Source organism: Nematolebias whitei, chromosome 21 (genome assembly GCF_014905685.2).
Source record: "Nematolebias whitei isolate Nwh7 chromosome 21, NemWhi1, whole genome shotgun sequence".
NCBI classification, from domain to species: Eukaryota; Metazoa; Chordata; class Actinopteri; order Cyprinodontiformes; family Rivulidae; genus Nematolebias; species Nematolebias whitei.
This window is the reverse complement of record NC_056518.1, coordinates 16,355,603-16,381,210: the sequence shown is the minus strand read 5'-3', so window position 1 is coordinate 16,381,210 and position 25,608 is coordinate 16,355,603. Positions and strand designations below refer to the sequence as shown.

At 39.4% G+C, this 25,608-nt stretch overlaps 1 protein-coding gene across 1 annotated transcript in view; it reads left to right on the top strand.

The window, feature by feature from the left end:
* The first annotated feature begins 1,208 nt into the window (after nt 1–1,208).
* The window catches only part of ltk (leukocyte receptor tyrosine kinase), a 68,643-nt gene continuing 44,243 nt past the window's right edge, over nt 1,209–25,608 (top strand). Inside the window, exon 1 of the mRNA XM_037694891.1 lies at nt 1,209–1,372. Within this exon, the coding sequence (XP_037550819.1) occupies nt 1,324–1,372 (49 nt within the window). The 5' untranslated portion in view covers nt 1,209–1,323. The remainder of the gene's footprint in view (nt 1,373–25,608) is intronic.

Genomic DNA, 25,608 nt, shown 5'->3' with positions numbered 1-25,608 from the left:
TCCATCCATCCATCCATCCATCCATCCATCCATTATCTTTTACCTGCTTCTTCCTTTTTGGGTCACGGGGTCACTGGTGCTCGGATCCATCAGTCACTGTGAGAGAGACGGGGAACACCGGTCTCCAGTTCATCACAGGGACACCTAGAGACAAACGAGACAAACAACTCTCTCACTCACACCTAGGGACAATTAGAGTTACCAATCAGCCTAACATGCATGTTTTTGGTCTGTGGGAGGAAACCGGAGTACCCGATGAAAACCCACGCATGCACGGAGAGAACATGCAAACTCCACCCAGAAAGACCCCCAACCGCTGCCGTGCTGTGGTTAAACCAGGAGTTGAATACTGAGCGAAAACTCAAACAGGACATTAACAGAAAAATGAAATTGGAAAACAAAGGACCAATTTAAAAGCAAATTAAACCCAGAATGGGATGAACTACAAGTCAAAGTGTTGGTTTCAGGGGAAGATTTTATTGTTTACAGATCTAACCATAAACAAGTTAAAAACAAAACCAAGTGTTTGGCTCCTCTGCAGAGTCAATATAACGTTCTTCATTATTCTTCTGCTGCTGCACCATTTTCAGTTTGTTTGTTTGCTGCGTTTTAATTTAATCCGTTTATACATATGTGCCTTGCTTTGTTCTCTTGGAGACTGGCAGAAAATACCTGTGGATGGGGCTTGTATACTATTAACTGACAATCAAGGAGCAGCTGTGAAGGAGGAGCAAACAAACCATGACATCCTGATCTTCTGAGCAGCCTTTAACTCATCTGTCATGTCACAATTCAACTTTTCTCCAGAGATAGTAAAAACAAAAACATGTACGACAGGTAAGATAGTAATTGTTCATTCCTTTAATAGCTCAGCGTTTTGCCCTCCTTGTTTTAATCCGTAACATCCAAAGTGTACTGTGAATAAATAAACACAGCCTGCAGGTTTGTGGATTACTCAGTGAAGCAGTTTGAACTCTTAAATCATTTCCTGTTTGTTTTTAAAGCTTTCTGCGGATCAGCCGCAGCTGAAGCGCGCATGCAGCTCCTCCGAGACCCGATGGACGCACTTCCTGCGCGCAGTGAACGCACCTTCCCGCGGACTTTAACAGAGCCTGACTAATAACGCACGCGGAGGACGAGCACGATATGGAGGGAGGGAGGGGGTCTGAGCTGCAGTCACTGGGAGCTGCAGCAGCATCATCACTGCTATGAGTAAGAGTGCGCAACTTGGAGAAATAACTACACTGTCCGGAGGAGCGAGCGTGTGCGTCTCCGTGTGTGTGCGTGACGAGCCGCTGTCTGTGCGCAGCTGAAGCCAGAAGCATGGATTTAATGAAAAGACGCGCTCAGGTCTCCATCATCGTTTTGATCAGTAAGTAATTCACTTTGCAACAGTCCCGAGCGCAGAACTTCGCTCATGTTCTCTCTGGTTGTAAATGTTTTTTGTGGACTTCTTTTAAGGACAGATTTGTCAACAATCCAGTTTCAGGTTCTGCTGCTGCTCGTGCTGTCTGTCCCTCAGCTTGTGTCAGACTGAGCCTGTTGCAGATTTAATTCATGCTTTTTGGAGCTTTACTGTGTTTCCAGTTAAATAAGACAACTAGAGGACGCGTTGGTCACGTGACGTGACTCACAGAGGGCAAGCCTCTGGATTTAGCATTGTTGTAGATATTGGCAAAATAGTCAAGCTGAGTATGTAAACATAAACAAATGATAATAGTATTATCAATATTAGCAGGTCATCTAATGTAAATAATATAAAAATGCAGAAAACATGAACACATGTCTCATTTTATAAGTAAACAGATTTGAGCTTATTTACCTCAATGTGATCTGCCTATAACTGAAAGTAACAGTTTAAAATTAAAATGAGTCTATAAGCCAACATAATCGTCGTTTCTTATTAAATTGGCTCATATATTAATTTCTGTGGCAGATATTGTTTTACACGATGCTGATTTATGCTACAATTTAGCACAAACGATTATATAGCCTCAGATTTATGCGACATTTACACCGTTTTTAGAATATTTGATATATATTTACCAAGAAATATTATATATTTGACTATTTTGAGCTTTCTTTTACACAAACCTGACCCACTGAGAAGATGGTTAACAAATAGAAATCCTTCAAAGTATCATTTTCTAAGTGTTGACTACACAACAGGCAAATAATAATAAATATAATATAATGTTTCCATTTCTGCACCCGTCATATGTCATTTCTGAGTTGTGTGTGTTATTGACTGACTTTAGATCTAGTTTAGATAATTACTTATAAATGATATATTTTCCTTATATAGCATCTAACTATATTACATGACTGTTGAATGAAATTTACATTAATTAACAATAAGTTGTGATCCATTTGGGCTTGCTGGTAATCACATATTCTCTTTGTTGGCTGAGAGCTGTTGCCTATTGGATATCTTGCTCCTCCACGATGTCACAGAAGCAGTGGGTGGGATACGGAGTGTAGTTGTTCTATTGAACTATGATCCACTCTAAAAAAAAACAGAAAAAAGCTCCGTCAGTTGTCATTCTCTCTGGAGGCATACTTGGAGGAAACTGATTTACATTCATTTACACTGCAGCAGGGGGACAAGACTTGGCAAGAGGAGAGCTCTCTCCTGACAGTCAGCAGCACATAAAACACACTCCTGATTGTTTTAACCAAAGGCAGAAAAACTGACACCATGTCAGGGGAAGCAGTAAATCATGCTATTTTATTATAGATGACAAAAAAGGGTGCAAAAAAGGCAATCACCGTCACTTTTACTGCAATAACGTTTTTAACTTTGTCATCAGATTTGTTTTTAATTTTTTATTTATATGAGATGACTTCAGTGGGGGTAATCATAGAATGATGAACTCATTTGCACATTTTAGAGCCACTTGTCTCTTTACCTGGTTTCACATCTTGTGCTACAATAGGATCACATGCTTATATTGGCAGAAATCAAGGTTTGCTGTATACAAATCTGATGAGCCCAAAGAGGGGGGTAGATCTATGTTTCTTCATTTGCATTTTCCTTTAACAAGCACATCCACAGCCCCACTTTCCTCTTCTGAAGTTACAGTGGCTGGATCAGTTTAAGTGGTTTTTACTGCAGAGACTTTAAGAGCTCCCCGGGTGAGCGTTGCCAAATTTCACAGCATTAAGTCAGAGCTCTCTCCCCATCCAGCAGAGAGGCGTGTTCAGCTTTGTGTCCAGCATGCAGCACATATCAGAGGCACATTTCTTTACCATTAATGGATGAGTTCAGGAACCTTGGTGTTTGTAAATGGAACAATAAACTTCTCTACAAAGATGAGACTAATGATCATTTTCTGCAGTCTAAGCAGGACTTTGGTTGTGACCCTCACACATATTACCGTATTTTTCGGCGTATAAGTCAGTTTTTTTTTTTTTTTTTTTTGCATAATTTACATGCTCTGTGACCTATAGGTCGAAGCAACATATTTATGGATTTTTCTCATATTTATAAACTAAATTTTGGCTGAGACATGACGGTTTTCATTCATTCTTACTGAAAAAAGAGCAGTACCACTTTCAGCCACTTGATGGCAGCAGAGTAGTAGTAGTAGTTGTTGTAGTTGTTGTAAGGCATGCCGTTGTATCATGTAATAAGTAAAAGTGGCTATAATGACAAATTCAAAAAAGTTACAGACAAAAACAATTAGACTTTATTTATTATACTTTACTTACTTTATTATTTTTGTCTTGAACTTTTTTGAATTTACCATGTCCTGGATGGGGCAGCACAGTGGCGCAACTGGTAGAGCTGCTGCCTCTTAGCAAGCAGGTCCCCGGTTCAAATCCCGGTCCGGAGACCTTTCTGGGTGGAGTTTGCATGTTCTCTCTGTGCATGCGTGGGTTTTCTCCGGGTACTCCGGTTTCCTCCCACAGACCAAAAACATGCATGTTAGGCTGATTGGTAACTCTAAATTGTTCCTAGGTGAGAGTGAGAGAGTGAATGGTTGTTTGTCTCGTTTGTCTCTGTGTGGCCCTGCGATGGACTTGCGACCTGTCCAGGATGTACCCCGCCCCTCGCACAGGGATTGCTGGACATGGGCACTGGCGACCCTGTGACCCAAAATGGAAGAAGCGGGTAAAAGATAATGGATGGATGGATGGATGCCTGAGAATCTTCACCAGCTATTAATGACACAATCGGCTTGCCATATTCCTCCGCTTGCTGCATGGAGCTCGGCTTCATTTTGCTGCACCGCCCCCGCGAAATGCAGCTAATTTGACCATTAAAGTGCATTTATTAAGTAAAAGTTATACTGAGACACACTTTTGCTATAAAGTCGAGCAAACAAATGTATTAATCTTGTTAAATTCTTGTTAAAGTCCTCCATGCACGCTCCCGCGGCTGCCAACTCCAGTTCAATAATCATAGCCTGGTTTGAAGAGGAGAGCTTAAATTTGCCAATATCCTCACATTTATTGTTCATCATTTGGTGGAAGTAGTAAGATGTCATTTACATATAAATCCTGCTGTTGTTTTTCCCGAAGCAGCAGACGCAGGAGCTTTTTCTCTTTCTGTCTTCAGTTAGATGCACCCACCATCCAAATTCTTATGCAGAAAGTGTCGTTCATGTAGCAAAACAACTGCACTCTTTGTTGGTAAAATCTGCACTGAGCACATGTAAACCATCAACTGTCTAACCTCAGCTAAAGAGGCCTTAAAACTTTTTGTATCAGAACATTTCCCCTCTTTTAAAGAGAATATATAAGGACAGTTAACCAAAGTCTCAAATTTGTTTGTGTATAAATGTAGTTTCTGGTTAAGGAGACAGAAGAATGTGTACAGATGAATCTTGGTTTTGACTTTTGTGCACCCTGAACCCTGAATGCGTGTGCACATCACTTCCCATTAAAATTCAGCGCTCCAAAGTCTGCGTTCAAGAAGTCAGCTGCGATTCCTGGATCTTGATTTATTTTTCATTTCCTCTACATCTTGGAAACTCGGTGTCTCTGAAGCGCCAGGAGGGGATTTCTTCAATTTTGGCGCAGACTTAGTTGGACCTTGGCATAAAATTATATGGTCAAACGTCAAGGTGTCTTTAAAAGACATGGTTTTACAATAACTCCAGAGTTAACTGTGGCAACACTTCACATCAATATCTACAACCCTGTCCACACAAGATGGGACCTTATCTTGCTGCAGAGATTTGTGAATCTCATAAATACACATTTTATTCACAATAGACCAAAGTAAACTCAAAAGTGGTGGAGCAGAGGTTAGAGAAGGTGTTCCTGCAATTAGAAGATTGCTGGTTCAACTCCCGATACTGACTACATCAAAATGTGGGTGGGATTGGTGGAGCACCCACACCTGTCTCTACCCTCATTTGCCCTACTTTGCGCCCTTGAGCAAGGCCCTTAACCACCTATCTGCTTCCCTGGGCACCTTAGATAGTAGCTCTCTGCTCCACACAGAGGGCTGTGGTAGCTCGGTGGTCTGTGGTTGCGTCAGGAAGAGTATCCAGCGTCAAAATAATTGCCAAGTCTTCGTGCGGCTTAGTTCGCTGCGATGACACATGATGAAGGGAGTAGCCTAAAGAAGAAGAAGACCAAAATAAACTTATCAAATGTTTAAACTAAGGAACTGAACATATTAAAACAAAGTTGTTGTTTTTTTGTTTTTTGGCAGCAACACATTTCACAAAGATTGGGAAAGGGACAACAAAAGGCTTAAATTGGTACAAAAAAAAACAGTCGGAGGAGCATTTTGCTTCTAATTAGGTTAATTGGCAACAGGTCAGAAAGAGCACTGGGTTTAAAGAGAGGATTAATTACCCAGAAGTAAAGATGGTTCACCGGTTTGTGTTAAACCGTCTAAAAACACAGGAACAATTTACGAGTAATGTTTAATAGAAAATTATACGATCAAATAAGAATCTGGAGACATCTCTGAGCTCCAGGGACGAAGCTGGAAGTCCATAATGGATGCTCGTGATTTTCAGGTTCTCGGAGACCTCTGCAAAAAAAAGCAGCTCAGACTTTGTTATTAGCATCACTGCATGGGCTCAGGAACACTTTGACCAATCTACTGACTTGTTTACACGTGGACGATCTCAGGAAACCTTAATGTTTTTCAGATGTTGATCAGAGCAAAAGACACTCGTTTACTTGAGTAATGCTGTGCTCGTTAATCCTCTGTAGTTTCCATAGGTTACTAGCTGACAATTTGATTGTAGCGTTTCGGCGCACGCTCGCGGGCAAATACTTCAGTCTCGAGCAAGAAAACAGTTACATCCAAAATGGTGAATACACGATCGTTTGTTTGGAGCGAGGATGAGGTTTAGTTGCTCCTACATGTTTAAATGGGTGAGTAGCACAAACAGCAAACTGCTATCTGCCATTGTTACTTTCATTCATATAATACAATTGACTATAGCCATATGTGCACAAACACAATTTCACACTGAGGCAAGGGTTCTGAAAACATCTACTCTGAGACCTGGATTCAGAAAGTTTGTTTTCAGAGTTCAATGTGTCAGAAACGTTACAATTTCACTCAAAAACTGTGTCTTTAAATGAAGTTTGCCATGCCGTCCACAAATACAGATTAAAACCTTATCATGCAAAGATGAAGCCATCAGTCAGAAACACTACAGTTTTATCTGGACCAGAGCTCATTTAATGGACTGAGACAAAGTGGAAAATTGTTCTGGGCTCAGAAAAACCTGTATTTGAAATTATTTTTTAAAATCCATGGATGCCACATTACTCTCAGAGGAGAGAAATCATCCAGCCTGCTATCAGCACAAAGTTCAAACATCCTGCCTCTCTCATGGTATGGGGGTGCATTAGTGCCTCTGGCAGCTTACACGTCTGGAAAAGCACTTCCAATGCAGACATGTAGAAGTTTTAGAACATCTACTCCCATCCAGATGCGACCGATTTTATATATTTTTTTCTTATTTTAAACCAATTTTTGACTGAGATATGACCGTTTTCATTCAGTCTGACTGAAAATATTGAACAGTATCATTTTCAGCTGCTAGATGGCAGTCGAGGAGTATGGCATGCCGTTGTGTCGTGTAATAGGTAAAAGTGGCTATTAATGACACAATCAGCTTGCCATAGGCTGCCACCTTTGTCCAGCTCGCCTGGAGCATCTGTCAAATCATCTTCATTTCGCTGCACCGCCCCGGTGAAATGAAGATGATTTGACCACTGAAGTGCATTTATTAAGTAAAAGTTAAACTGAGACACACCTTTGCTATAATGTCGAGCAAACAAACAATTGTTTTAGGTGGTTATCTTGTTAAATTTCAAAGAAATGAGCAGCGTTCCTCCTTCCTGATTTCCTTCCTGTCTGCGCGCTCTCGGAGCACCGAGGCAGCAAATACTTTTGAAATACAGCTGATCTAACCATTAAAGTCCTTTTATTAAGAAAAAAGTTAGACTGAGACAAACCTTTACTATAATTTCGAACAAACAAATAATTGTTTTTAGGTGGTTATCTTGTTAAATTTTGAAGAACTGCACAGCGTGCCGTCCCTCTGCGCACTCTCGCAGCCGCAAATCGACTTTTGAAATGCAGCTGATTTGAAAAGTTAAACTGACACACCTTTACTATAATTTCAAGCAAACAAATAAAATTGTTTTTAAGTGTTAATCTTGTTAAATTTTTGCTAAAGTCCTCCTGTGCACGCTTCCACTGCCACCATTTGGCAGCCAATTGATTTTTGACACAACACTGGCCCACATTTCTGGGCTGACGCGTAACAAACGTGATGCGACATATACGGCAAGCGACATATTTATGCATTTTTCCATTTTATTAGATGTATTTGGACTGATGTGACTTAGGATGGTGCGACGTGTACGACAGAAAATACGGTACGTTCTTAGTGCTGATAATATGCAGCTTCTTCCACGTCTAAAACCAGAAGTTTTTTTAAATAGTTTTATTTAACCCTTTTCCTAAACCTAACCTTACACCTGACCCAGAGCACTGACCCTAAACTCACCCCCCTGACCCTATTATCAGCGATAAGAACATACCTTGAAACCTACTAGGAGGTACAGGAGGAACAGTCTGAACGCAACCTATGGGAATGGTAACAACTAATAACGGCCATTTAATGGCTGACAACATTCGAAGCGGGTGTTGTTTTTGTTTCCCAAAAAACATACTGTTTTTGTTTTTTATTTAAAAATGATAAATGTTTCCGATGTTCCATTGTGAATAAAACAGGAGCTTATGAAATTAGCAAGTTCCAGCATTCAGTCTTGATTTACATTTTACACAACTCATCTGTGTGATACTCAACGATTCGTCTTGTTTGTTTCGTGCATATATAGTTGTTCCTCAAAGGTGAAACGTTCCTCTCTTCCGTATGTTGGCTTTTCTTACATTTTCTTGTGAAACATTTTAATAATCTTGGTGGCTTTTTGGTTATTTGGATCGCATGTCGGTAATTTTTTCCTTTTCAAGTCTTGCGCAATCAAAATTCTGAACCATGAATAGTCCTTAACTCAGAAAGACGGAGCGAGATAATGACTCGTAGTTTGTTCAGTAACTCTGCGGGGCGGGAGGGGAAAGCCTGCTGTTCAGGTGTGTTTAGTGTGTAGTGATGTTTCCACATGTAGCTCTAAGAGAGGGATGGAAGATCAAAGTTGTGCCTGAGGGCCGTCACTCTTCCTGGTTTGAGACGATCAGCCAGCTGTGATTTACCAACGTTTCAAGGACAAATGTGAGTCGAGACTAAACCAGGCAAATTGTTTTCAAGATTTTTTTTCTGTTTGAAACTACAACTCATTATTTAAAAAGGAGTAATAGTTGGAAATAGGAAAGGGATCTGGTTATGAAAAAAGCAATAAAACGGCATCTTTAGTAAGAAGTTTGAGGTAGGGAGAAATCTTGTGATGGTTGAAAATATATTTAATTTATTGTTTAATTTGCTATATTTCTGAAAAAAGGGGTCTGAAAATGATCACTTATAGATAGTGAATTGAAATTAGATTGTGATAACGTTATAACAACACATAAAGTTATTTTAAAAGTTTAAAACAGACTCAAGTGTCGTTTCTCAACACAAGATGATCTTATTCTAGGATTCTGGCTTGAAGGGCAACAAGGGTCATGCATTTCTTAAAGCACTGCCAGGACTTTAATTGTGTGAATGTTTATAAAACTTCATTTTTGGCACATAACTTGTTCCACAATTTTTGTGCTATTTTGACAATTCGCATATCAAAACATTCAGCTCTGTCAGGACTTTCTTGTTATGACTTTTGGTATTTGTGCACGCTTTACTTCAGTTTAATTTCTGGTTCAGCTTCTTTCAGCTAGTTTCTGCCTTTCAGATACTTTTTCTCTTCTTCTTTTTCTTTCGGCTGCTCCCTTCTTCAAAGGTCACCACAGTGAACTTACTCGCATGAAGACTTGGCAATTATTTTATGCCAGATGCCCTTCCTGATACAACCACAGACCACTGAGCTACCACAGCCCTCTGTGTGGAGCAGAGAGCTGCTATCTAGGGTGCCTGTGAGGAGCAGATGGTGGGGGTTGAGGGCCTTGCTCAAGGGCCCAGGGTGGGGCAATTGAGAGTGGAGGCAGGTGTGGGTGCTTCACCTATCCCACCCACATTTTGATGTTGTCGGTCCAGGGAGTTGAACCAGCGACCTCCCAATCACAGGCCCACCTTTTTTAACCTCTGTGCCACCACTCCCTGCTTACTTTTTAGGTATTTTTCTGAATATTTTAGCTCTATTTATGCTTTTGTTGTTGCTAATTTCTGCCTTTTGAGCTTTTTTCTTAATAATTTAAAATGTTATGTGCTTTGCAGCTACTTTTTTGCTGATATCAGCTGTTTCAGCTACTTTTCAGTAAATTTCAGCTGTAGGTGCTCTTTATATTCCTGCTTTCAGCAAATGTCAGCTGTTCAAATTCGACGCGTTTTAACAGTTTAGTGATTAAACTTTTTCATTGTGGTTTAAGCTTCTTTAGCAGGTTTCAGCAAAAAGTCATGCAGCAATGAGCATTCTGCATTTTTGCAGGAAATCCAGAATCTTTAATTTGATTTTTTGGTACAGTTTTAATGTAATAAATCTAAATAATAAAAAAAAGTAGTTCACAACATAATATCTGAAAACCAAAGAGCTCAGTTTTTTAAACACAAGCCTTAGGTATATATATATATATATATTTTTTAAATTAAAAATATAAACATGTGATTGTGTTTGTATGTGTTTATATAAAGAGTACAACTTCTTATCATTCAGACAATAAATATCTTGTGGGTGGTAACTCAGAAATGACTTTTAATCACTTGGTTGGCTCTTTACTCACGTCTGTTGTCATTTAATGCACAACAAGCTCCAGCGCTTGGTGGATGACAATTATCTAGATAAACAAAACTCTTAAATGTGACCATAGCTGATGAAGCTGCACCTCTGAGGCTCTTGGGGAGGCAGTAAATTAAAAGGCAGCACACGTGTGTCAGTTCTGCCAGGATTCTGCCACAAGAACTGTCACAAGAACCGACCCTGAACGGTGAATGCGCGTCTTCAACAAAAAATTTAAAAAGCAGCAAGCGCGTAATTTGTTCTTTGATTTATTCTCTGACAAAAGCAAAGAAGCTCAGTGTTTATGAAGACGAGGACAAAATGACACGTTTATGCTTTGAAACCAAAGCAATTAAAACAGAGAATGAGCTTATTTTCTTCACCAATGCACGAGGTAAATGTGACTGTGTCTTTGTTTATTTCTCTGCGTCTTTTGTTATTTGTCAAGAGTACACCAGAACTGTAAAACTCCGTCTCGTAGAACCTGATGAAAATCAATAAACATGTTTAATCTTTCATGCATAGTATGGATGATGTGCTCGACACATGTTCTTGTGGTCATGTGCAGTCATTTGTTACAGCAAACTACCATACATAAATATTTTAATAAAATTATTAATGAATCCTGAGAAACCAAACTGAAATTGAGCTATATTGGGTTTTATTTAAGGGTTATGGCTCCTACTGGCTGTTAGTTTTTCAATTTGCTCAAAATTAAACTTAGTTTTTTCCAAATTAAAGCCTTTATTTTACATCTACTGCCGGTAAGATATTTACTCATAACCCTTCCACAAATATCTGCTTCACATATCTGATCTGTTGCTTTAAAGAACATCCATCCATTTTTTTTTAAATCTCCTAGTCATGGTTGTTGGGATGACCTCATCTCCACTGATTGTTATTCATAGGTGGGGGACTCCCTGGATTATTCCTCAGGATATTCAACTGTGCGCCTATAAAGAATATTTTATTTTAAATGATCATCTCCATTAAATAGCTGCTATAATAACTGCAAGGTGTTAGGCTAATTGTCAAAATGAGCTTTAAACTTTGGAAAAAAATTATTTTGGTTTTAGTTTTCATTGCTGAATAAAACCATAGAAACCACCGCAAACCGAAACATGAACAAAAACATCACTGATCTATTTTATTAATATTAATTAGTGATTTTGTCAGTTATGGCAGTGCTCCTATAAGGACTGTCAAACAACACTTTTTATGTTTCTGGCCTTGTGTTTTTGATTGTTTCCATGTTGGAGGAAGTATCTCATCAGCCTGTTGTCAAAGCTAATCTGTCTGTAATCACCGGACAGCAGATTCCACTTAACTGAAGCAAAGCAGGAGACATGGCTGCACCTCTGTTGGTCCAAACATCTGCCCTAGCGCTAATCTAAAGGCAGCGGAGGCTTTATTTTTAGAGAAACTGCCGTTTGATCTCAGTTCAGATGAGTCCACCAGCTTGATGAGACTGAGTGGGAGTTTAGCCTTTTGGTTATGGATGAAAGAGGACGCCTCCGTCTCTTATAACGCCGCCGCCTCATGATGTTGGTCAGGCAGATTTCAGTACAAAGAGCAAACGCTGTCAGCTGAGAATGCCACTGCTGAAATACAAACAATCAATTTGAACAATGAACACGCTGTTGGTGAATACACGCAGTTTAATCTTTGACACATGACTTGTAGCTTTAACATTATGACCAGTGACATGACGCTAATGCAGATCGTCTCGTTAGAAGCGATATTCTGCAGAAAATAGGTTATGTGGTGACCTCAGCTCGGCTTACTCAAGTGTGTACAGGTGTGTTTGTCCACAGGCTGGATTGTGGAAGGCGAGGAGGTGAAACGAGCCATCGATCATTAGATGTAGAGCTAAAAAACTTTTAGTCAACTCAGTTAAAGATGAGGGCAGCACGGTGGCGCAACTGGTAGAGCTGCTGCCTCTCAGTGAGCAGGTCCCTGGTTCAAACCCCGGTCCAGGGGCCTTTCTGGGTGGAGTTTGCATGTTCTCTCCGTGCATGCGTGGGTTTTCTCCGGGTACTCCGGTTTCCTCCCACAGTCCAAAAACATGCATGTTAGGCTGATTGGTAACTCTAAATTGTCCCTAGGTGTGAGTGAGAGAGTGAATGGTTGTTTGTCTCGTTTGTCTCTATGTGTCCCTGTGATGGACTTGCGACCCGTCCAGGGTGTACCCCGCCCCTCGCACAGTGATTGCTGGACATGGGCACCAGCGACCCCCGTGACCCAAAATGGAATAAACGGGTAAAGAAAATGGATGGATGGATGGAGAGTTAAAGATGGCCGACACAGCTAACTGACCGGAGCAACACAAAAAAAAAGGTAATTTGGTCAAATTTGCTCACTCGTGCTGCTCCTGTGTTCTGTTGTGCAAAGCAAAGTTTGATCAGAGGATCTAAAAACAGTCTCTGACTGAAATTTTAATGTAAAAAAAAATTAAAACAACAACAAAAACTTTCCACATTAAAGTGGTAAAAGCTCTCATCAACACCAGGCTTTCAACTTATATCTCATCAGCCTCTCGTGGTTTGTTTCCACGTCAGCTAAATTCTCCAGAGTTCTTCTGTTTATGGTTTTTATTTTGCGTTTTCTGGTATTTAAGTTGTGCATTCATATGCTCCCATTTAAAGAAAAGAACAAAAAAAAAAAAAACAACACACACAATGAACCAAATCAGGTTTTGATGAAAAGTAATGTACCAGTAAAATGAATCTCGGCTACAACCAATGCAGTACATAAAAAATTACAAGTTATGGGACCTTCAAATGCTTTTCTGGATTCAAGCAGATGTTTAACTGACTAATTAAACCTTGATTACAAAAAACTGGTTTCATAAAGTGTTCCTTTTTTTTGTTTTGCATTTTAATAAAACTAGTAAACTTAACCGTCTGATTTGAGCTGAAGACCTTAAAGCATTATTCATTACTGCAATTAGAGACAATTCAATATTAGCATAAACACTTTCACTCTCCGTGGAATTGACTAAAAAAAACACACAAAGGAGAATCTTTTCTTGATACTCATACAGTTCAAGTTTATGTACCCAACACTTAGATCGTTACTTTTTAAAATTTGGGGTAATCCAGATCTGATGCAAACCTTTTTTTCTGGGTCAGATTTTATTTTTTGTGCAGAGAAAATACTTTTGTCTGAAATCTAGTTTTATCTGTTGAACACAAGGGAGTGGAAAACAGGATTTTACAGAGTCCAGGAGGAAGTGAAGCCATGCAGCTTCCTGAAGGTTTGGCTTCATTTTCCTCCAGTTTAAATCATATCTGTCTGTAGGAAACAAGAATTAGATAAAACTCCATGAGGTTATATTTGAACCCATATAACGACGTCTTTTACTCTGAAAAATTTTGAGTTTTTATTGTTTGCGAACAAACCAGATTTTGTAGATGAAGCACTTTTTCTCACCACATCTCAATTACAAGCTGTTTTATTTATCACCTCTCTTTTGATTGCAGGACAAAGTCAATGGGATATTTCCTTATTTGTTATATTTTAAACTAAACGTGGAACTCCAGGCTGCTTAATGCTTTGAGATTTGGGCCTTGTAGAATGGCAGCTGTTTAAAAAGTACTGAAAAAATGTTGGGTTTTTGGAGAAGTTGAACAGCTTCATAAGAGGTCAGATCAGGTCTGTTAAGCCTTGGAAAAAAAACCTTAAATGTAAATCATAACATGAAAGACTTTGGTTTCAGAGCTGTGAGCTAGTTTTTCACAGAATCATAAAAAAAGGACGTTAATCAAAATCATTGTGCTCTAAAACTAAATGTCCACATGAACACTGAAACTTTTCTTGTCATCTGATCATAAATTTGAACACCACTTTATGTTTAAAGTAATGCTTCAGATCGTTTGAAGTGGGCTTCTGAGATATCAACATCTTACCTGTTGCAGATAGCTCTTTGAATAACCTAAAAACTGCAAATAAAAACGTATTAAATTTCTACTTTCTAAGCCAAAAGCTCCTATTTTGGGACATTGTGTTGGAGTGTTTTCAGATTACAACTAAACATTTGAGAAAAATAAACATTTGAACCCTGCTGATAAGTTCTCCATCAACAGCACACGAAGGAGACAAAGCTGTAAATTTAAAGACCAGTGAGCCATGAGTCATTGTAAAAGGACTGTTTTCTTTAATCTCAAAATCTTTTGAACACGCTGCAGCTCCACACAGTGGGTGGCGTAAAGGTTCAGTAATGGTGGTGATTAATTTAAAGTAAAACACGACCCTCAGTAAAGGGCGTCAGTAATTGTTCCCACGTTGTGTGAATGATTGCTCTTTTGTTTGCTCACGTGAGACCCCCTAATCTCATCAGGAGCCATTTCAAAGACTTTTATTTTGCTTATATTTTGTGTGATTAATACCTCATTTTTCCAACAACTCCTGCGACTGACAAAATTACAGGAGAAAGTAGATGTCAGGTTCACGGTTGTGCTGGAAAGGTTTCCAAACGTGTTGGTGTGCGCGGCGGCAGCGTTGAGCTCGTTTTGGACCTGCGTCACAGCAGAGCTGGATGCAACTCGGGTTGCACGAGGCAAATGAACGATGGAAGTTGAAATGCAGAAACAATGAAGTGGAATTATTGCAGGTTGTTTTCATTCAGCTTAAAATACGAGAAGCATCTGACAAATCGTTGTGCACGGACTGTTCCTCTTTTCTTTAATAGACTGCAATACCACAGGAATTCTCTAAAAACTTGATTTATAGCAAATAAAACAAGCGATAAGTGCAACAGATTTTACTTTGATTGAACGTTTTGGAGTGCGACATGCTAAAAACCTTGAAGCTTGCTTTGGGCTGGGAAAAACGAGCACCTGTGGAGTCGGATAGGAATAAAAACATGGTTTTAATGAAGGGTTTGAAGAAAGCTCCGTGATTTATGTCCTTGTTATGCACTCAAACATCAGTGAGAAAAACGTGCCTCTGGAACTTTTCTGTCTGCAACTTAACGTAGTTTGGAACAAGAGCATTTTTAACGAATACTGAATTTAACTTTGGGATTTGGCAGCATTCCTCCGTCATGTGATGCTATTAGCTTTTACGTCGATGTTGAAGCAGCAGCATTAACCACTGAGCAGCCTTCCTTTAAGGAGAATTATTACGCATGTGGACCTTTCTGCTTATACGTTTAAGCAACAATAAAATAATGATCTTCTGATTATAGTGCTTGTTTTGCATCAAAGGTTTGAAACGCTGTTTGAGCAAAGACACTACACGACACGTGTGTGTAGGGTAAAAATGTTTTATTGCAACGTTCAGGGGCGGTTCTAGAATCTGACCTTTAGGGGTGCTTAACCCCCAGTGATGACAATGGCTCTTGGCTTGAACAACGTGGTGGCCATTGGCATCAAAAGCATTCATAATGCGGTGGGGGGGGGGACACTGGTGGTGGTGTGGGGGGTCTGGGGGTCCTCCCCGAGAACATTTTGAATAAAGTAGACGTCATTTCTGGCATTCTGGTGTATTTGAACAGGTTGTTGAACATCTACATGTACCTCCATAAGTAAACACTTGATTCACTAACTATTTTCGAGAGCTCAGCACAACAAGAAGTGGTGCTAAGCTAGCAGCGTGTAATACAGACACGTCAGCTAAAGGCTCCCACATACTCGGGCGTAATGAGCCACAGACCAGCCCACCGGGAAAACTCCAGACCCTCCCACAGCTATGCTGGACCTGATTTTAATTCACTCGTAATAAATTCCTTCATTTCTCACAATTTCAGTCATGGTGTCAATGGACGGGGAGGAAGAGATCGCTTACCTCTTGGCAAAAAAAAAACAAACAAAAGAAAAGAAAAGGCCATAAAACCAGATCAGGGATGATGAAGAGGAATTTAATACATTGGTGTCTCATACAAACAGTCCATTGCCGGGCAATTTATTGTGTGACGCAGAGTACGTGGTCGTAAAAACTCATCTTTGCACAGACATGGCTTGCAGACGTCCACTTTGTGTCTGCGTTGAGTCTAATCGGGTACGTGCGGACCTCTGCGGAGCAAAGTACGCCCGAGTATGTGGGGGCCTTTGGATGCTACAGACATAGTGCTCTGCTTTACATTACACAACGTAATAAACGCTTTGTACAAAATCAGTTTAGTGTCAGCTGATCATAACAAAGACTAACTTATACAACCAGAAGTTGCAACATATATCCACATTTAAAACACACAAAACAAAGCACAACTATCTTTAAGCATTAATCTTTAATTTATCCATTAAGCATACAATGTAATTATGACAGAAGATGTAGCATTTACCTGCAGTTACCTTTGTACAGATGTGGTACTTCCTGTTTATCATTCAGCTGCTCATGAGGTCGGCCACAGAGCTTTATTCATCTTTTACATTTTTCCAGACTCAGCTGAGGTTTTGGAAATGAAATAAGCTGTATTTAACCCTCTAAAACAGATATTCAACTAAACTGCTCAGGGGGTACATCCAGCAATTAAAGTCATTATCACGGGGGGGTCACCTGTGCCCATGTCCAGCAATCAGTGTGCGAGGGGCGGGGTACACCCTGGACAGGTCGCAAGTCCATCACAAGGACACAAAGAGACAAACAACCATTCACTCTCTCTCACACCTAGGGACAATTTAGAGTCACCAATCAGCCTAACATGCATGTTTTTGGTCTGTGGGAGGAAACCGGAGCACCCGGAGAAAACCCACGCATGCACGGAGAGAACATGAAACGGGTAAAAGATAATGGATGGATGGATGTAAATAAATCAAGTATTACAATCTGCTACATTTTTAATTTATTTATTTTGTTGCATTGAATCATGCATGCAATAAACAGATACCCAGAATCCCACCCCCCAAAAATTGTTTTGACTTTTTTTGCTTTAGTTTTTAGGGGTGCTGAGTTAAAATTGAGGGATATTGAGCACCCCCAAAAAGAGGCTAAAATCCCCACTGGCAATGTTTGTTATTTTTATTTTAATGATTAGTTCTTGCCTTTCTGTAATGAACTAATCCGCACGTATATATAAAAACTAGGAAAATCAACAACAAAAAAAGTGTATTGTTTCATTTAGTTGCAATGTAAATAGAATCCTTTATTTTTTTGGGAGTATCTTTTTATAACAAATATCATGGGTTTCATGAACTCAGCCCTTGAGAAGACTGTTGACAGCACTTGGCAATAAAGCTGGAGTGTTCATTGTTTTTATGTATGACAGTAAAGGAGATATTTGTCTTAAAAATAACGTTTTTTCTTACATTTCATGTTTTCTATGCCAGACCTTGATTGCACATTTTCAAAAATTTCAGTCAGTTTTATCCATTTTATATTGTAGCTATAATAAATTAAAATTTATAGCTCATAAGGCGAGTGATAAATGACTTCACGGTCTTTACTTCTCTGGTTTATGTGTTGGCTGTTCTTGTTTCTTTAAGTTCTGCAGAATGCATTGCCCTCCGGTTCTGTAGACCTGCTGCTGCTGCAGAGACGTTTCTGTTGATTTATTTTCATGTTTCCAATTTTGAGTTTCTGTCTCAAGCTCTTGTGGAAGATCAGAAAATGGAGTGATTGTAGGAAGAATAAAACAACAATGTGTTTTTTTATTGTTTTAAATCAGTCCCTTCTTTTCTTACGTCATCTGCAGCAAATTTTAACCAGTTTTCCTGCAGTGAATGATGATAACGTGCAAATTTTAGTTTTTTTTTATGTCATGATGTAAGTGTAATTAGCAATAATTTGTCATATTGAGGGTGATGAAATTATATGTTGCCCTTCACGTTTTTCTATTTTAAATATCTGTGCAGCTTGATTACTCTGCAAAGTTGCAATCACGTCTTGCTTGCTTCAACATTAAAGGAACACTTTTAACAACTTCTTCTGTCTGCTGTTCCTTTGTTTTTATTCTCTCCACTTTCAATCTCAATAAAAAGCAAAATGCTATAAAACATCTTGAAAAAGTGCAGAAATTACAGCTTCTCCTCCCTCAATCTAAAACCAAACAACCCTTCTCTCTGTCATGTTTTTCTTTTTTTGGCAACATTTTTTCACAAATTACTTTCAGGGTTACAATTTATAAAAAAAAAAACATGTGACATTGGCATTTTAGAGCGCCGAATGGCATTCATCTTAAAAAGCAGCTATCTTCTTTTTCACAAGTGTTTATTGAAATTAACAAATGTTACAACCGGTCTTTTTCATTGAAACTTCACATTTAGTTTTGAGTTTTCACACTTAGTTGCTGAGGTGAGTAAGTTTTTCTTGCATTTATGCTTTGATGCACACAAACAGGCTAATGTAAATGTTTCTATTTCTATTTTTAATCATCTGAAAGTCAAAAAGCATGATGAAACGCTTTAATCTCAGCTATGGCTTGTCATAATTATTGGACATAATGGATGCTGTGGACAGTCAGCACTCTTGTAAATGTTGGACAAACAGCTTTTTCTCATGTTCTGTGAGCTTTTCTTCTTGATAGTTTTTAAAAAATATATATATATATTGTTTATTGCAATTGATAAATATTTTTCCACCAGACAACAGGGTGCTGGAGAGCCCTGATGCCTTGAATGGACCCATGCAGCTGGGTATGTCATTGATTCCTGGAGTGAGTGGAAGATGATGTGCCTATCTGTTCTGTCCGTGGAGGACGTAGAGGATGTGTACATTATTGGATTTATGATAACAGGGTTTCTGCTTTTTGGAATCAGTGGATACCTTAGATATCAACAAATTAGGAAGACATGGGCTGCAGTTTTGGCCATAGTAAAGCTGCCAGCCTTATGTGAAGGATTAATCTGTGCCTTGAGCGCTCAGACTCGTATGCTTAACGAGCTCAATCGCAAACTGGAGGCAATTTTTGAGAATCGTAGGCCACTTGCGGCTCCTGGAACTCGCTAACATGAAGGATTCAACCTTGGAGAATGCTGAATCGACCGTGGACCTGGTGGAATGTCCACTAATCTGGCTGTTTGGATTCACCATTGAGTGTACCAGTAGAACTTGAAGGCAGACAGAAAACAGAGTCTGGCGGCCCAAACAATTTTTGTTTATTTGAATTTAGCCTCCCCGCTGACCTTGGACAGGCCAACTTATCTCAAATTTCTCCTAGAGGATATGTAAACTAGAAGGTCTGCCTGACCCCACCCCCACCCTCCCCCAAGGACATCTGTAGCCTTATTAGAACCATGATGCTGATAGACCCTGTACCATCTTATCAGAACTTTGGAACTTTCTGGCGTGTCCATGGAAAACTCACCGCCTTTGTCACCTCTATGCATAAATGTATTATGATGTCATTATATGTTGCTGTTTTATGTTGCGAGGTTTTTTTTTGCATCTTTTACACTGTTTCCCGGCCAGGACCTGGTGCAAGACATTAATTTTTTTGGCTTCCTCCACCCTCATGTTCTCTTTTTCTCATCTGCCTGTATGTTGTATGTAACAGGTCTCTCTTGTAAATGCGTCTTTGAGTCTCAGTGGGAACTAACCGGTATAAATAAAGGTCTAATAATAATATATTTTTTAAAAAACCTCAGGATCTGTCAGTCAGTTCACTAAAAGGACTGATAAAAGTATTTATTGTGTGTAAAACAGTTTCAGTGTCACTGCTGCACTTCCCCCTCCTCCCTCAGCTTTAATAGGACACCACTGCAGCTCATTTAAATCAGTTTAATGTCTGAATCCATGCTGTGACTGTCACGATACTGACACATGACCTTCCTCCTATAATTGAGACGGTCCTGAACACAAGATGAGTGTGTTCAGCTTTCAGAGTGAATGTTTCTTTTCAGAATGAAAGTGTGCTCTCCTGTGACCCATCGGATCAGAACTGCACGGCTGCAAACGCTCAAACATACTGAATAATTGTTTCCAGGAACATGTGCAATTTATTTTTAGTAAAAGCCAGTGAGCCCTTGCGTCCAACTCAATATTTCATGCATGAACATGTTTGTTTATTTATTTTTTTGTAATGATTCTGAGTATTTCTATAAATGCTCGTACGTGCAAATTGTTTTTTTTTCTTTCTTTTTTTAATCTTTATTAAACCTCTTCTAAGCTGCCATCCCTCTAGAGATAAATAAAATGCTTGTATTTCATTCTCAAGTAAATAATGAGAGGTGATGGAGTGAAGGAACTGATGGGATGATGACTTTAAAGATCATTTGTTTGAATTGTCACACACCTCTGATCATAATTGTTTTGAGCACTGGATTGTGATGGCAGCTAATGTGGGAACAAGAACCCAACTGATGATGTAAAGGGTTAATCTTAAAACTTTGGTTCATCATGACGTGCAGCCAGAGGGCATGGGAAACTAATGCACAATCACGGCTGCCTTAATCTTTAAAACACAATTAAACTTGAATTAATTATTCTAGACTGAAGAGACAACTACCGCTCAGATTTGTCACTTTTTTTACCAGATGACCACATAAACATAAGCGACGTGTTTAAACATTGTAATCTTCTAGACTGTTCATATTTTTGATGTTTGTAAAGCTCTGCCTTGCAGACTGCATGCTTGTATGATTCCATTTTATTTTTTATAATTGACAGATATATTGGTGAATAATTAACCCATTCATTTCTTTAGCCACTTCACGTGCAGAGTCACAGGGAGGCTGGTACCTACATATATCTCCTGCGGTCATTGGGCAAAAGAGGGAGTGCATCACCATAAACAGGTCTCAGCTTCTTCACAGGGCCACAAAGAAGATGCTCAGTCACATCTAGAACAATTTGGAGTTACAAATTAATCTAACGTGCAAGATTTTTGGTTTGTGGGAAGAAAATGGAAAACCCCTGCATGGGCGGATGAATTTGCTCAGATCTAATCTAAGGTAGCAGCCAGGTATGGATAAATGTGTCACTTTAATCGGGTTTGTTGGAGCATTTACTTTACTTCTTTATATTTTGTTTGCAAAGTTTTTAAATTTTAAACTATATGGCGGCTTGATGCACAGTTAGTAAAACGGTCACCTCTCAGCCAGAAGGTTGCTGGATCAAAATGAAACCAGGGACCTTTCTGGGTGGAGGTTGCATGTTCTCTGCGTGCATGCGTGGGTTTTCTCCCACAGACCATAAACATGCATGTTAGGCTGACTGGTAACTCTAACAGGTAAAAATAATAGATGAATGGAAGTTTAAGCTGTTTAACATTAGTTTGTTTCACTGATCATTGACAGAACAAAGATAATTTGTAATAACATCACGTCTGGAGAATTACAACTTGACAATCAATCATTTAATTTTCAGTGGTTTTCTGCATATTACAGGAGTCAAGGTGTTGGGTAAAAGAAAAGCTGTCCTCTTTTACACCTCCTGTGCTTCTTCTGACTTTGCACATGACTAACCTTCCTCAATCAGTGACAACTTCTCCTCTTAAGAGGTCTTGTGCAAGCAGGATTGATCATTTTCTGCTCCGCTGCAGTTATTGTAACACAAGGTTGCTGCAAACCATTTTTTTTTATTTCACAGCATTTTTAGAGTGCACTGAGCAGACAGACACAAAGCCACGTGCACTCAGAGGAAAACAAGATTAAAAGCCTGCTTTATTGATAATTCATGCCTCTTATTCTTTTATCCCTCAACATTTTTCACATGAACGTACGCAGTTCAGGTTTGCAGGAGACACTCCTGTTTGTAAGGTGAGCATGAGGTCACCAGCTCATCACAGAGCTAACTCAGAGACAGCTAGTGTAACAAGCGTACATGCACACACCTATAATATCAGCAAAACGTCAGATTGTGACTCCTTAAACCAAAGGAACAATAGCTGGAAATAAATACACCACATACTGATGTATTATTTGCTACTATCTGGAGGAGCAGTTCTGTGCTTGCAACTGAACGACGTTTCTATGAAGGGCGATGCAAATGAAACTGATGCAAACAACGCATGTCCACGGTTACTTATAATGCTAAGCTGGTGATTTTGCACAGATTTCCTGCGAGACTGTAAACAGACCAAGCTGTTGTTGTTAGCAGTTAAAGCCTCTGAAGGGAATGTGATTCATGGAGCATTTAAACTACAGCCAGGAGCAGGTTTTAATTTAAATCTTTGTAACTAACCGAAGACAGCCGCTGCTTCCAGCACCCGTGGCTCACGGTTCGACCGGTGCTGAGGATCAGAGAGCCTGGCAGCCATGTTGGTTGATGATGAAGCCAAAAATGTTTGTCCGTAAAGGATAATAATTAGTTTAAATTCAAACAAGAAAGGAAAAATTGAGAGGAAATGGGAATTTACAAAAAATGTTTTATTTTAATTCTTTACAGCTTATTGTCTTCAGGCTGTTTTCCCCTCTATTTAACTTTTTCCATATTTAGTAAATCAACCATGGCTTTTATTCTAGATTTATCAATGAGTTGTTTAGCTGCCATTCAGCTGTATGACCCCATCTCCCTTCAGCATCCACATCACTTTGTTTGATAAACAGTCTTTTTAATTACTTGATTTGTCCTGCTTGCCTTGTTTGACCTCACCCTAAAGGCAGCAGGAAACAATAATGTTCCTGTTCTGGGACCAGGAAGCTGCAAAAGACTCGCTGTGACGTCTCTGTTCACTGGTCATGGTAGTTTAAGTCGTGTCACGTCACGTGATATCCCGACGACTTCTCTGAAAACAAACCTTTCAGTGTTTGTGCAACATCAGCCTAATTCATAAATTTATTATTATTTTTTACTTTGGATCACAAAGCCAAATGACATCATTTTAAAATCCATATTTATTTTTGAGAATGCCTGGAAGTATCACCTCATTAGAAATAAAGCCAAACGTTATTTTAGTTTAAGCAAAAAGCAGGAAAACGGTAACACACATCCAAGAGTGTTTTGTCACTTTATTAATAAATCCATAAATAATGACGTTGTTGTGATGCTGGGTTTGTGTTGGTTTTTGAATTAGTTGGTTATTTCATATTGTTCTTTATCATTTTCTTTTCGTTCTTTGTGTTCAGTGTATTTTCTGTTTCCTTCCTGTGTCAGCCTTACTTCGTTTATTTGTATGTTTAGTTCTCCTCTCACACCTGAGCTCCATCTTGTTTCTACTTCCTGATCACTCCTCCTCCTCAGTCTTTCATCGTGAGATCATGTTTTGGACAAAGTTCTTTGCTCCCAGCGGTTTTTGTATTGTTCATTTGCTGCACTGACAGCTTTCTATTCCTGTTCTGCTCGGCTCATCTACCTCTGCATCACCTCCTCCCTCATTACTGCATGTGTTAATTCACTCTTCACCTGATAAAATAAATACAATTTGATACAAGTCATCTATTCCTAACTGGAAATGACAAACCTCACCTTTTTAAATGATATACAGTAAATATTTGTTACACAAAAATGAAAGTTTTTGAACCTGCTGGGAAATCTGAGTTTTTGCTGTGATTTTGCTACAACTGGCTGGTTCTGTTGAACATACCCTTTGATGGTGACAGGCAAACCCAATGAGTTCTTAAACTGAGACACAATCGGACATTTCACCTCCTGTCTTTAAAAACAGGGCTGTGGGAATGCACTTTTGTCTTTAAGTCTTTTTTTGAAACGGCAGAGAAAGAGCACGCAGCAACTTCAAACCAGTTGATGCACTGAACTTCTTTGATTTACTGTCTTTAATAGCTGGTTTTACTTTAGAGCAAAGCCAAGTTGGATAAAATCAATTTGCTCACTGAATTACTGCAGACACATTTTGCTCACAAAGACCACTGCAGCAGAACTTTATCACCAAATAAAACCAAATACTGGCACAAACATCCACAGGTCTGAGTACAAGAAGCTGAGAAGTGAAAGTATTACCGTATTTTTCAGACTTTAAGGCGCACCGGATTATAAGGTGCATTAAGCAAAACAAAACAGTCACATAAGTCAAACTTTATTCAACTCATTCACAATAACTCTCAACATTGTTCAAGGTTCAAGGTTCTTTATTTGTCTATTTGTCATTCCACCTCATGTGGTACATGGGGTGTAACGAATGTGTGTACACAGGATCCCAGTTACATCCAACAAAAGTATTAAAATGTAAAAGAAAAACGGTAATAAGATCAAAGATATGAACTAAGAAAAATATTAATAAAAATACACTAAGCACTAATAGAATAAAATAACAATACACTGAACAGCAGCAAGAACATGAGTCTGTGTGAGCAGATGAGTATGAATGAACACAGCAATATGGAACAGATCAGCAGCAACATGAAACAGATCAGCAGCAACATGATGTGATTTTTCACAGTGATTATTCTGGTTAAAGATTCATAAGTCTAACAGCCTCAGGGTAGAAGCTGTTCCTCAGTCTAGTGGTTCTACACTTAATGCTCCTCAACCTCCTGCCTGAGGGGAGTGGGGCAAAAAGTGTGTGTGCTGGGTGAGTGGGGTCCTTCATGATGCAGGCGGCTCTCTTCCTCCATCTAGAGGTGTAGATGTCTGTGATGGTGGGGAGACTGACTCCAACAGACTTCTGTGCAGCCTTCACCACTTTCTGCAAAGCTTTTCTTTCTGCAGAAAAAAAAGTTCAGCTGTACCACATAAAATCGGTTCTAGGTCAGTAAGCACAATCAGAATTAAAGCTGCAAGCAGCGTTGAAGGCCCTCGCAGCGAAGCGCCGCTGCGGCCTTATGGCGACCGCGGGAACTGCAGTGACCCTTCCCGGTCGCCATCGAGAACGCTCACGCTACCGTCACGCGCCTGTTCCCTGGAATGCGCATTCGCCTAACCTTTCACATAAGCTGCGACCGCATATATATCTATTGTAATAATGTAGGGGGCGCACTTGAGTGAAATATTAAACAACAACACCACTGCGTCCATAAGTCCTCACTAGTCAAGCACCAAAAATCTGGTGCAGATCGGACGATATATCACTGAGATATAACAGTTTGATTTATCTAGGGGGCGCACTTGAGTGAAATATTAAACAACAACACCACTGCGTCCATAAGTCCTCACTAGTCAAGCACCAAAAATCTGGTGCAGATCGGACGATATATCACTGAGATATAACAGTTTGATTTATGTAGGGGGCGCACTTGAGTGAAATATTAAACAACAACACCACTGCGTCCATAAGTCCTCACTAGTCAAGCACCAAAAATCTGGTGCAGATCGGACGATATAACACTGAGATATAACAGTTTGATTTATGTAGGGGGCGCACTTGAGTGAAATATTAAACAACAACACCACTGCGTCCATAAGTCCTCACTAGTCAAGCACCAAAATTCTGGTGCAGATCGGACGATATAACACTGAGATATAACAGTTTGATTTATCTAGGGGGCGCACTTGAGTCAAATATTAAACAACAACACCACT